The sequence below is a fragment of the Syngnathus typhle genome, linkage group LG2 (assembly GCF_033458585.1).
Source record: "Syngnathus typhle isolate RoL2023-S1 ecotype Sweden linkage group LG2, RoL_Styp_1.0, whole genome shotgun sequence".
Classification (NCBI taxonomy): Eukaryota; Metazoa; Chordata; class Actinopteri; order Syngnathiformes; family Syngnathidae; genus Syngnathus; species Syngnathus typhle.
In genome coordinates this window covers 21,281,101-21,294,079 of record NC_083739.1, presented here as the reverse complement: position 1 = coordinate 21,294,079, position 12,979 = coordinate 21,281,101, and the positions used below count along the sequence as shown (strand labels likewise).

The 12,979-nt window shown below is 44.2% G+C and overlaps 2 protein-coding genes across 3 annotated transcripts; one reads left to right on the top strand and one right to left on the bottom strand.

Annotated features, from left to right (window-relative positions):
- The first annotated feature begins 2,241 nt into the window (after positions 1–2,241).
- On the top strand, positions 2,242–7,863 carry ttc34 (tetratricopeptide repeat domain 34). 2 transcript variants are annotated; one of them, XM_061270892.1, is made up of 7 exons: positions 2,242–4,013; positions 4,132–4,357; positions 4,703–4,895; positions 4,960–5,126; positions 5,605–5,878; positions 5,979–6,184; positions 6,865–7,863. In XM_061270892.1, the coding sequence occupies exons 1-7, from the start codon at positions 2,344–2,346 to the stop codon at positions 7,408–7,410; spliced, it is 3,282 nt and encodes a 1,093-aa protein (XP_061126876.1). In that variant the 5' UTR covers positions 2,242–2,343; the 3' UTR covers positions 7,411–7,863. The 2 variants fall into 2 exon arrangements, with proteins under 2 accessions (XP_061126876.1, XP_061126869.1); XM_061270885.1 differs by having other exon boundaries at positions 2,247–4,013; positions 5,979–6,193.
- A 248-nt stretch (positions 7,864–8,111) lies between these two features.
- On the bottom strand, positions 8,112–12,962 carry alas2 (aminolevulinate, delta-, synthase 2). The gene is made up of 9 exons (XM_061270905.1): positions 12,632–12,962; positions 12,445–12,540; positions 11,928–12,150; positions 11,624–11,808; positions 11,129–11,308; positions 10,644–10,808; positions 9,422–9,690; positions 8,787–8,949; positions 8,112–8,588 (listed from the first exon to the last, which is right to left on the bottom strand). Exons 1-9 carry the CDS (start codon positions 12,960–12,962, stop codon positions 8,425–8,427), a joined length of 1,776 nt encoding a protein of 591 aa, XP_061126889.1. The 3' UTR covers positions 8,112–8,424.
- Positions 12,963–12,979: the final 17 nt, after the last annotated feature.

Below are 12,979 nucleotides of genomic sequence, written 5' to 3'. Positions count from 1 at the left end.
TTTGTTTGTGCCTGTGGCAAGCTACGTCGGTCTACGGAATTGCCAAAACTCAAATGGGCCTATTTGCACACAGACTTGTGCTCGGAAGGAATAGAGGGCCCTATCAATGTGACTGTGAATGTAATCTATTGGTTTTGGTTGTTCCCTGAGATTGGCTGGTGACCAGTTCAAGGTATCCCTCGCCTTGCCTCTCAACCCTAGTAGTGATGATAAGCAGTTCAGAGAATTGATGAATGAATGACTCTGGACATGCACATTTGGATTATAATGATGTATGTTGTAACATTATTCTACGTGACGGCTTATCTATACATGAAAATCACTCTTTAAGTCAATGTTAATTGATCTGTGTGATTATAAATGCAAAACTCTTTATTTTTACTGTAGTTGTATTTATTACAAACCCTTAAAATTGCATTGCATTAAAATTCGATTTCAGATTCTAAATGAGTCTGTTTATCTGCAAATGACTTTCCCCGCATTGATTCCTGTTTGTTGGAGATCGTTTCACCCAGATTGCCATAAAGGTGGTGTGAAGTCATGATTTATCAGGCAAAGTTGTCGCGTACGGTTACCATGGCAACCTGACCAGCGCTCACGCGGACTACAACTCACGCGCTGGTAAGTGTCGAAAGAAAGGGAGAGGGAAGAAAGAATTGGATGTGTTTTGAATGTCTTTTTTTGTCTCCGTGCTAACATTTGCAGCTTTTGTTGTTCAACGGCCATGTTGAGTTGTCCTGGCAACGCAGATCTGAGCACTATTGTGTTACAGTAGCCGACAGCAAATGGGTCCCATGTAGTGTTTTCCCCGGGCAGTCCGGGGCAAGAGATGCTCTAACAGCGGCCATATTTATTCGGATTTTGGTGTTATGTGAACATTGAATAAGTCTGGATTTATGCAAATTTTGGTCGGTCTGCTCTTAGGCATGAAAGTTACTGTTGCGTGGGGAAGAAATACAGGTAGGTAGTACAAACAAATCCCACATTACCAAGAGAATGAATTACCGTAATTATCGGACTATAAATTTCATAGTTTGGGTGGGGGGGGGGCGACTTATACTCAGGAGCGAGTTATATATATATTTTTTTCACAAATTCTTACTTGATCATTAACACATCACTTACTTACAAGTATAGTTGACCACTTCACATGTTTTATTTTTAGTATAGTTGATCACTTCACATGCCACATGGGCCTGTGGTATAATTTGAACTGCGGCGCGGCACACGGCGATGTTTACAAAGGACGATCGATGGATTTAATGAATTGGAGTGACACAGATGGTTTTATAAACGTGTTATTTATGTAATAGTTTTTTTTAAATAACTGAATGTTACGTCAGGCCCGTTCTCAGCTCCTCGTTTCTGTTTGTCACGTTAGCATAACGTATCGTTTAGCCTGTTGTTGCTCGTTCATGTCTGTTCTTGGTGTTGGGATTTGTCGAATAAATCGCCCCCCAAAATGCGACTTATACTCCGGAGCGACTTATATATGTTTTTTTTAACTTTTTTGGGCAATTTATGGCTGGTGCGATTTATACTCCGGAGCGACTTATAGTCCGAAAATTACGGTACACATTCCTTGACCCATTAGTCTAGTGCACTGGTGTCAAACTCAAGGCCCGGGGGCCAGATACGGCCCACCACATCATTTTATGTGGCCCGCGAAGACAAATTGTGCATCAAATTCGTGTCATTGCTAGAATTGCAAATTGTCTTCACTTTTAATATTATCTTTTCTTTTAGATATTTGACCAGTTTTTACTCGTCTGATTTGCAAACGAGTTATTTGTCAGTTTGTTTTGTAGCTTTTACTGTATATAATATGAGGTGCTCATACATTTATTTGGGTGGACAATCATAATGGCTCTCCGAAAGAAGCTATGACTACAATGCGGCCCGCGAAAAAAACGACTGGTCTAGGACACCCCGGGTCTAGTGGTTATATTGTTGTACGGGAGTATCACTTGTGGTACGTAAAGAAAACAAATCACTCAACCAAATACAAATACAGTTTAAAACATGAAATAACATGTAAACATTACAATGAAGCTGTAGATGTCTATAAAGCCTGTTTAAACTTTTATTTGCATCAAGTACATTTTTTACTTGTCGTTTTTTAAGCACAGTTGAGTTGTATTTTACTTTTAAGTAAATTGCTATTTTTTTTTAATAAGCTGCGTATTCAACACTTATATCCTGGTATTATTTGTGACATTCATCCCTTCATAACAAGTCGTGTTTTCTATGAGTAAGACCAACGACATTTTAATCCTATCTTTTCTGTTGGCAGGTGACGTACGTATGTCTTGGTGTGCAATTGTGAGGAGGTAGTCAATAATCATGACTGCCATGGTGAGACCTGGCATCAAGGTTTCAGTTCTGTGTGAGGATGCAGACAAGTTGCTAGAGGCTGGCGAACTGGTTCGGGCTACCTACCTCTACACGTCAGCTTTCAGTACTCATGCAGGAACAACTGTTTCCCATATGCGCAAAATGGAGTTGTCAGACCTTCAAGGAGTCATCTCGATTCTAGAAAGTTGGCTCGACCACCCAGAGGTCCAACCTGATGAAGTTCTCAGTAAAGGTTTGGTAGCTCTCTTTCTGTCCACGCTCTGCCCAAATAATTTGACGGCCACCGTTTTCAAAATGGAGTCCCTCCTTCAGAGTGGCGGGCAAGGCTGTGAGGAGATCTTTGCTCGCTGTACTGCTCTGCTTGAACGGAAACAAAAGCCAAATCCAGAGGACATTTGTTATGTAGCGTTGGAGATAACCCGCGCCTTGTCCTGCTTGTTGTCAGAGTCTCGCCGAACGACGGGTCTGAAGCTTTACCTCAAAACGTACAAGAGCAACAAATGTGAAACTGTCAAATTGGTAAAGAGCAGACAAGCTGCTCAAATACCCCAAATAGTAAAAGCCGTGACAGACCAAATGCATCACTGGCATCCCTCCTTGATGCTGGACAGCAAATGTGAAGCAACCAAGAAGGACAGTATGCAATTGAATCTTGAGGCTGCTTCTCCACTGCTGGAGTTCCTTTTGGAGCTTTCACCAGATGACAGCCACGTGCAGGAGCTCCAGGCGGCACATTTGTTTTTCATAGGCCGCTTTGGCGACAGTGCAGATGTGTATTCAGCTATCTTGGAGATGATCCAAGACACACCTGACAGGCGAGCGAGGATCTTAACCGGTCGAGCAGCCGCCTTTCTCTCGGCGGGAGGCCGGGTTGCAGAGGCCTGTCTGGATTTGGGCCAAGCCTTCGAGGCGCACCCCCCTTGTGCCCGAATTTACTTCCAAAAGCTCTTCACTGATCTTGGCACAGGTTGGGCTGCTTGCAACCATCTTCGTCAGCAGGCTGAAAAGGGTCTCTCTGCTTTCCGGGAGACTGTCCTCATCCGAGCCGACCTGAGGTCCCTAGACGGAGTGGAACTTCTGGACCCTGTGATCGCTCAATTACGAACCCTTTGCCATTTGGAGCCTGACGGTGGACGACGAGAGCTGCGGGTGCGACTGGCCGAGTGTCTTCTTCTCAGGGGGGAGCATAAGGAGGCCCTCTCTATTTGTAGTCAGCTGGCCATTTCCAAAGATCAGAATAGCTATCAGAACACTGTGCAAGTGCTCTGTGGCTATGCGCGACTTCTCACAGATGACCACAAAGGGGCGCTAGAGGACTTCCAGGCTGTGATTGAACACAATGCCCCTCACCCACCTAGCTGTGTGCGGGCACTTTGTGGAAGGGGGCTTCTGCGCATGACCGGGGGCTTCAACTATCTCACAGCTCTCGACTATGTGACGGCCAACAGGTTGCACCCGCTGGAGACGTCGTTGACCGTTCGCTGTCTGGTGCCGTGGAACCTCCGGGGTCTGCTCTTGACTGTGCTTCTGGAGCAGGGTCGGGTCATGCTGGAGCAGGCTGGACGCCGTCAGTCGGCCGCATGTGAAAATTACTCACAGCAGGCTCAGCAGGATGATCAGCTAAATGTTACATCTAAGCCAGATGACCACAAGGCAGGGTATTATGGGTCTCACGTACATTCAAAAACTACATTTACATATTAGTTGTAATGTTCAGATGGGGCAGAAATGTTGATATCCATCATAGTATGCATGCACCCCCTGTCTGACATTCAGATCTCCTGCTGGTGTTCACTGCCTTGCCATGTTGCTCATGGAGCTCCAACCAGGCACCGATGGGCCTCAGATCTTAGCAGCAGACGCCTTGTACCAGCTAGGACGAGTGGAGGAGGCTTATCGCTTGTTGTTGCTTTCCATCGGGCATAAGAGTCCTCGGGCACCCGTCCTGGCCCGACTCGTACTTCTGCAGCTGCACAGGGGCTTTCTCTATGACACCAATCAGGTAGAGAAGCTTGAAACATGTTTTCACCTAATATTTTTGTAATTTGTAAGTCAATGTGTATTTATTGGTGTCACATGAGGCAGCAGTCCAAACAAAGCTGAATTCTCTGATACTTTAGGGTAAGTTCATTGTTACAAAAGATCGGGTTCTACCAAGTATTTGTGGGTTTTGGCTATTCATGGTATTCCTTTCTATTCCCACGGGCTTACGTAGAAAATTGTTCAAAGTGGTGTTCCCTGTTGATATGGCATGTGGCAAAGTCAGTCATACTTATAATACGTACATTTTCTCATAATTTTCCGTGAAAGCAGACTGTATTTAATTTCCCCTTTCCCCCTTTTGCAGCTGCTAAAAAAGCTCATTCAATGTGGCGATACCAGTTGTCTACGCCCCTTGTTGACAGTGGCGAAGCAAAAGGACCGGGCACTGCTACAGGCGCGCTGCCACTCTGCTGCCAAACGCCTTCTGGAATGCACGACAGAGGAGAGCGCCATCAGGGAGGCTGTGGCCTATCTCTCAATCGCCATCATCATTGCTGGTAAAAAAAAAAACAACAACAAAAAAAGGCACTCCGGTGTATTAAGTAATTTCAACGTTCCCAGATGGCGGGGCAGTCGACTCCTTGCTGGAGAGAGGGAGGTGCTACGCTCTGCTCGGCCAAAGAAAGACAGCCATCTTTGATTTCAGTGCCATTCTCAAGGAGCAGCCCAAACATGTTGAAGCACTCTGCGGAAGAGGCTTCACGTACCTCCTGCTCAACCAGCAAAAGGTACAACTCTGGCATCACTGTATGGATACACCTCTTCCACTATAATTCATTTCTCACCATAAGTGCAGTGGCCAAGTATACCAAACTTTTTGTTCTCCAAATGTAAAGGAGCAGTTTAATTACAATATGATAGCAAAGGTTTATTTCTATAATATGTACTCATTGATTATTCAACTTCATTGAACACATTAACACATTCAGAAAGCCAATTTCTATCTGACATTCAACCAGGCTCGAGCTCAACCTTGACCTTAAATGAACTGTGGGTTTTAGCTTTGTGCTACACTATAATCATCAAAATTATGAAATATTTATCTCTGTGTATATCCATATGATATATGACATGCACTTTGTAATTAGAATTACTGACATAAATGAAGTTTTTCAAATTTTTCTAATTTACTGTCTTATGCGTATTTCTTTTGCCCAGTAAAATGTGTTCGAATCCAATAAGCTTCACCCTATCTTCCTACTCCAGGAATGCACCCATGACATTCTGGCAGCACTGCAGATAAACACTGATGAGGTCACCAAAGACCTTCTGTCACTCAAGGACAGAGCGCGCAAGCTGGTCAGTGATTGGCTGCATGAGTTCTGCAGGAGCAGCCTGTCAGACGTCCTAGTCGCCAATAATGTCCCTTGCCACGAGGATCGGCTCAGGGAGGCTTCCGTAATCTGCGCTGCTTTGACGAAGACTAACTGTGCAGGCCCCAGATGGCATCTCCTCTGTGTTGACATACTTTTAGCCAAAGGTGGTGTGACTTTGCCCATCTTTGCTGATTGAATATGCAACGTTCTGCTCAGCTTTGCACTGATTTTTGTATACTTGCTGTATCGATCCATCTGGCTCAGGTGAAGTGGAGGCGGCAGGTGCTCACCTGAGCCAGATGTTCAGCCAGGAGCCAAGAAATCCTTCAGCCAAGGCCAGGGCGGGTGTAATGGATGCTTGGCGGCACAATTATTGCAGAGCAGCTCGCAGACTCTGCAAGCTTGCTGAGAAAGAATCTTCATGTCTGGAACTCTTGTTGGCTCTGATCCCATCCAATCAGAGGGAACAGGTAGCAAAGGTGCGCCATTTCTATTCATCCATAATAAGTAAAATACTTTTAGCCTCTTCAATAGTTCAATCCAAGGAATTCGACCAATTCCAGTATAAGACCCATTTTTCAGACTCGAAAGGTTAAACTGATGTTCCTTGTTGGGCATTGGCAGACTATTTCTTCCCCTCAAGGTACAATTTCTGTATCACATAAGGAGAATTACTGCACTCCAAGGTACCATTTTGAACCTTTTCTAGGGCCATAAAATCTAAGCTGTAAATCAAGACTATAAAAACAAACTTGATAATTGATTACTGTACAGCATATCACTAAGGCACCCACACATATTTCAATTACCACTCTTTGAAATAATAATAAGAAAACACAATAAACAATCGCAACATTTAACATTTTTTTGCACAATTCAAAGTGGGAGGGATATGATATATGTATTACACTAAATAGTACTTGCAGAAGACTTTTCACATGTATGGCTATTTTTTACACGATTCTGGAACCGGCTGGGTGAATGTCACGGAGTGACTATAGTGCTCCTTTCCCACATGCAAAGGCATTATAGTAAGTAGGTATACTGTAAAAAACACAGCCTTTAAAAAAAAATTCAGATAGTGTAAGTCAAAGCTAAACATTATTTTTTATGAAAGTTGTCAGGATGTTGTGTCTTATTTCTACGGCAGGCAGCAGCACAGGATGCCAGCAGCGTGTGTTCAGATGGAAGCTGGGATCAGGCTCTTCCTCTCCTGACGCTGGCAGTACAAGCAGCGGACAAACATAGACTCCAGTATCTTCGGCAGCGGGCAGTCTGCCTCGCGCGACTTGGCTTACACGAGCGTAGCGTAGCTGACCTCGATGGAGTCATTCAGAAGCACGGCTGTTCCGACGCCGGCTGCTCCAACGACCCCCAAGTCTGGGCGGAAGACTTGTGCCATCGCGGATGCAGCCTGGTGCTGTGTTCCAGAGAAGGACCCGCCCTGGAGGACTACAGCAGGGCCCTTGAGCTCCACAAGGAGCGGACCTTCCAATGTGTGGAAGAAGGTCTGGGGAGGCTACGCGTTGGTGAGTGCTTTTTGAGGGGGGCGCTGCAGCACTATGGCGAGCAGCAGCTCAGCAAAGCTTGGGCCTTGATCGAATGGGGCCTCGTTGTGGACGGCGACAATGCAGAACTCCGCCGGCTGAGGGCAAAGGTCAAACGAGAAGTGGCTAGCCCTTGTAATGTCAACTAGCGAGTCCACAAAACAATTCTTAATTCAGTACAGAATCTTTCAGGACAGCGGTTTGGGTAGAGCAAAACAATTTGGAATAAATTATGATGTAAATTAGAAAAGTGCATTATTAAGACAAATACACATTCCTAGGAAATCTCATCAATTTGACATCCCTGCTGATTGCCTTCCACTTGGCTCCTTTTTTGTTATATGGAACAAAATGTGAAAATGATCCCCCTAATGTGTTTTGTATTTTAGTGGGAATTAAACTCACTAGTCATTTTAATCTAAAATGCTGTAGTTTAGTTGTTACAGTGGTCATAGGTGTTGCTAAATATAGCAACCAAATTCCCAAGTTGACACCACTGTGCTTTTGTAAACTAGCTCCTTTCTGTTCGTAGCCTTGTTGTCATTTGTAAGCAGTGTATGATGGCGAGGATCAAAGAATAAATATTGAATTTAATCAACCAACTTTGGATGCATATTGTGTAAATTCGGGTTGTGTAAATTTGAAAAGTTCAAAAACCTACCAATCTCCACGGCATTTAGAGACTAATGCAAATTTTAGTACATTATATGTACAACATTCAAGGTCCTGTAAAAACAACAAAAAAGAATGTGACAGCATGATAAAGACAAATACATCTTATTAGAGAGATTTACTGCATTTTTTTTTTTTTACATTATGCATGAACAAACTGCGGACAATCATTAACACCTTCAATATTTGAACTGATTTATTTCCAGGTCTGGAAGCCCATCACAAAATAAGAAGTCACACAACTTGTTTAATTCAAAGCTACACATCTAGATTAGAAAGTGCCCAATGTGCAGGGTTTACGCTTTTAAATTAGAGGAGGCACAATTTTAATCAAATCCACATCGGCAACCATCAAGCTGTCATAGGTGAAACAAGTAAACTACACAATGTTAAATTGAGATATGTTTGAAGGTTAACACTTACATTCTTCTTGGTGCATAGAAAGCAAAACGTGTCAATTTAAGTTAGTAGCTGGTCAAATTCCATGTCCTCTATGCAGACACCGTGATGTACTCGGGCTCCATGTTGCCAAAGTAGGACTTCTCCCATTCACTCATCAGGTCAAAATGCAGCGGGCGGTCACAGAATGTGCAGGAAACAGCTGCGAGGTTGCTGAGCTCCAGCCCCACCTCCTGCCACACGTCTACCAGTTTCTCTGTGAATGTGATTCTCGCATTAATGTGGCTTTTCAGTCTTTGTGGTAAGTTTGTGACTATAAGCCACTTACACAGCAAACAGAAAATTACCTCAATGCAGTAATGGACTATTGAGCAGGTCAAAAATTGTACTTGCATGAAAAGACAACCAAGTGGACCCCACATGAACAAGCACTAATCAACAACAGGACACTCACCCACAAAGTATTCCATCATGGCGGGCTGATGATGAGGAGAGGGAGCCAGGCGCAGCAGCTCCTCTCCGCGAGGCACTGTGGGGTAGTTGATGGCCTGCACGTAGATGTTGTGTCTCTCCAGCAGGGTGTCGCACACCTTGGTGTTCAGCTCTGCATTGCCCACCTGCAGAGTGCATGAAAGTTAAACTCAGGCGACTGCTATTGGTGAACTACTCATCTTAATCACAATGGCTGACGCCACTCATGCAGTCAGGTTACACAGTGTAATGTTACGGCTGGTTTGTGACATTCACTACCGTTCAAAGGTTTGGGGTCACCCAGACAAGTTAGTGTTTTCCATGAAAACAAACATAGTTACACAAGAATTTTCAAGGGTTTTCAAATCACCCATTAGCCTTCCAACACAATGAGCAAAATGCACAATGAAGCATTTGAGCTACTATGTAGCTATTGCATTCAAAAACAGATGTTTGTAGCTTGAAGAGTTATTTACCACATTAACAATGTATAGAGTGTATATCTGATTAGTAAATAGCAATTTTACTTAAAAAAAATATGGCCATTCCTAAGTGAGCCAAACCTTAGAACGCTAGTGTACGTTACTGACTTTTCATCTTGTTGGCAAACCTCCTTACCCGTATGGGGATGATGTGGCTAGGACAGTGGACCACAGGCAAGCCCTTATCCATGAGCAGCTGCTTCATGTGTTTGACATTCCTCTGGTGGGCTCTGCGCAGGGACTGCCCCTCAGGGCCCTTCAGGACCCGCACGGACTCCAGGGCTCCGGCCAGGGCCATGGGGGGCAGGGCGGTGGTGAAGATGAAGCCAGCGGCGAAGGATCGCACCGTGTCCACCAGGGTGGTGCTGCTGGCGATGTAGCCTCCCACACAGCCGTAGGCTTTGCCTGGAACAGTGTTGATGAGGTCAGGAGACACATTTTTCTTTATATACGGTATTTGCATTTCACATACAAATTTCTGGATGGAATTACAAACACCATAACACTTCCCAAACAGAGGTGGCCCACTCCATTCTTTAATCCGGCCCGCTGAGCATTAACATTAGCAGATTTGTTACATTAAAATTGCTTTATTCTAAATTAAACAGATTCCGATGGTTTTTTTAAAAATATGTTTTTCTTATTAAATAGTAGTTGGTTATTTGAGTGATATAATATATAGATTAAAATAGAAATTTAACATTTATTTGATTAATTAAGTAGTTCTTTGATTAATAATAATATTATAAATAATACAATCCTAATCGAGAATCATTTCTTTTTAATTGCAATAAATATCTTGTGTTTCATAAACGTATCTGAACTATTATTACCTCATCTGCCACTGACTAGGCCCATCTATTTTTACCTCATTACGTAGGAAAGAAAGTTTATTTTTAAACAAACAATAGCATGATGAATAATTTGCGGTATTTTTAACTTTTGTCACCTATGAAAACCCTCCAATTGTGTCATGAGTAAATGATATTGTGTATTTGTACTCGAGCTCATACACTGACTCAAACACTTTCAAATCAAGCGTTTCAATCCTGTAGTGGTTTGACGTCCGAATATGGCTTTGCCAGTTCATTTTTAGCTAGAAGTTTGAAGTTACCACAAAAGTCGACCCAGCCTCTGATGTTACGTTATCAGCAGAGCCACAGCGGCAGTAGCGCCGACACCCTACTGATAATTCTCTAATTCCTGTGATGCAAACGCCTCCTCTTCAGGCCCTTAGATGTGAGTTAACACAGATAAATTGGCACGAGTGACAGTGACGGTTAGGCCAAGTGTGTGAGTGTGACTTCAGCGGCCAGTGAAAATGAGTCCAAATGGTGATCTCCGCATGAGCCGCTTACCTAAAGTCCCAGACACAATATCAATCTTATGCATCACATTGTCCCTCTCTCCCACTCCGGCTCCATGTTCTCCGTACAGGCCGACGGCGTGAACCTCATCAACAAATGTCAGAGCTCCGTAACGATGAGACACATCGCACAGCTCCTCTAAGGGACATATGCCGCCTGGAATAAAACAGGAAATTCAAGACTCAAATGCCCAAGTTGAGATGATTAAAAACAATTAAACAGGTTCTAGTTAATCAATGAAAGCTTTTCTGAGACAAAACCTATCCTGACAATGCAAAAATAGCTTGTGCTTTTTATGGAAATGGCATAAAGATAATGGATAAAGAAATAAAGCTGGAGCACCTGGTAATTTCCTCCCACATGACGAATGACAAAAGATTAAAAAAATTAAACACTCCATCCCATTTTCCAATGAATTTAGTAATTTTATGGAATGACAGAGTGGCATCTGGAATAGAGCATTTTGCGAGCCTCACCGTCCATTGAATGCACCGTCTCAAACGCAACTATTTTGGGCTTCTTTGGGTCTGAACGCTGCAGAAGTTCCTCCAGGTGTCGACTGTCATTGTGGCGAAAGATGAAGCGCTTAGATCTGCTGTTCCTGATGCCCTGAATCATCGAGGCGTGGTTCCCAGCATCAGAGTAAATCTCGCAGCCTGTAAGTAGCACAGTTACACTGTTAAATCTTTCACCTGTCACTCCATCAGTCCATTCAGCGATCCATTCATTTTCTGTCACTTTTCCCTTTCAGGGTCACAAGTGAGCTGGAGACAATACCAGCTATCTTTAGGTGAGAGACCCAGCCTGGATTGTACAGTCACACATAGACAAACAACCATGGATGGACGGAACTAATCAAGGAAGAAGATATTTCTGATTTCAGTACTTGGTGGCATCATCATATCACCTTGAGTGGGATATAATCCAAAAACAGCAGCATTCTTGTCAAAGTAGGTGTCAGGGTTTTATACCTGGCAACATTTTGGCCAAAGTGAAGAGGGTGGAGTCATTTGCCACAAAGCAGGAAGAGAAGACCAGGGCGGCGTCCTTCTGATGGAGCTCAGCCAGCTCCTTCTCCAGAGCTGCATGGAAGTGACTGGTTCCTGAGATGTTCCTGGTTCCCCCTGCTCCCGCACCATGCTTGTACAGGGCATCACTGAGGAGCAAAAGATGACACATGAAATTTAAAAAGCTGCAATATTGTGGGATGCTACACAGGAAGAGCTCCAAATGTGATTCTGTCCTATATTCACTGTGTGAACATCTGACTTTTACCTGATGGTGCTGAGGACTTGCGGGTGACGACTCATCCCCAGATAGTCGTTGCTGCACCAGACAGACACTTGGGAGCCCTCCCGCGCCGACACGGAGTAATCTTCAGCAAAAGGATATGAGCCGACACTCCGGTTTACAGTCTTAAAGACTCTGTAAGTGTGGTCCTTCTTCTTCTCGGCAATCTTCTCAGAGAAGAAGTAGTCGTAATCAAAGCTGGGCCCAACTGCAAAGGCAAGATCAGGTATAGCCTGTATTAGAATGGCACATACGTACCTCTATGAAGGCCAAACATTTTCAACAGGTGCTTCAAAAGATGCTTTTTTCCCCCATCCACTTCTGGATCTGGTGGGTCACTGCACCCACTTGACCCCAATGCAAGTGGACAGTAAAAGTGAAGATGACTTCCATGATCTGCACCTTCATTTGTGCTTCATAATTGAGTTTTTGATGGGTATCAATGATGTTCAAATGGTAGGTGACCTGACAAGCGCCACACCTCTCGTTTCGACATACTCACCCATGTTGTCTTTGAGGAGGTGGCTGACGGTGATGTCTTGAGGTGATTTGGGGAAAAAAGACTCTTTTAAGTCCTTCAATAGAGACATCATCACACCTGTCAAAGTAGCACGAAGGATCATCACTTCAATGCAATCAACTCAAGCAATTTTTTCAAACGTTTGTCAATGCTTTTTGCTGCTTCCTACCCTCTCGGACATCCTCCTGCACTTCAGGGCTCGCTTGGACCATCCCGATGTGAGAGGTGACAAAAGGGCAAGCCTTTGACACTGCCGGCTCCGTCACTTGAGGAGCTGTTTGAGCAAACCTCCTCCTTTGTTCCAGCGTGGGAAGCTGGGGGCAGTCAGGACTGGTAGGAGAGACACTCAACTTGGCCGCCAAGGCAGCTGACCTGCAGATGCTGATCTGACGTGCAATGATGGGACACTGATTGGCCAGAGAGAGCAATGGGCTTGATCTCCTCAAAGCTGGTTTGGTGGCACACTTGATGAAGGGACAGTGGTGAAGGAAGGCAGCCATGTTGAGCCACCTGTTCT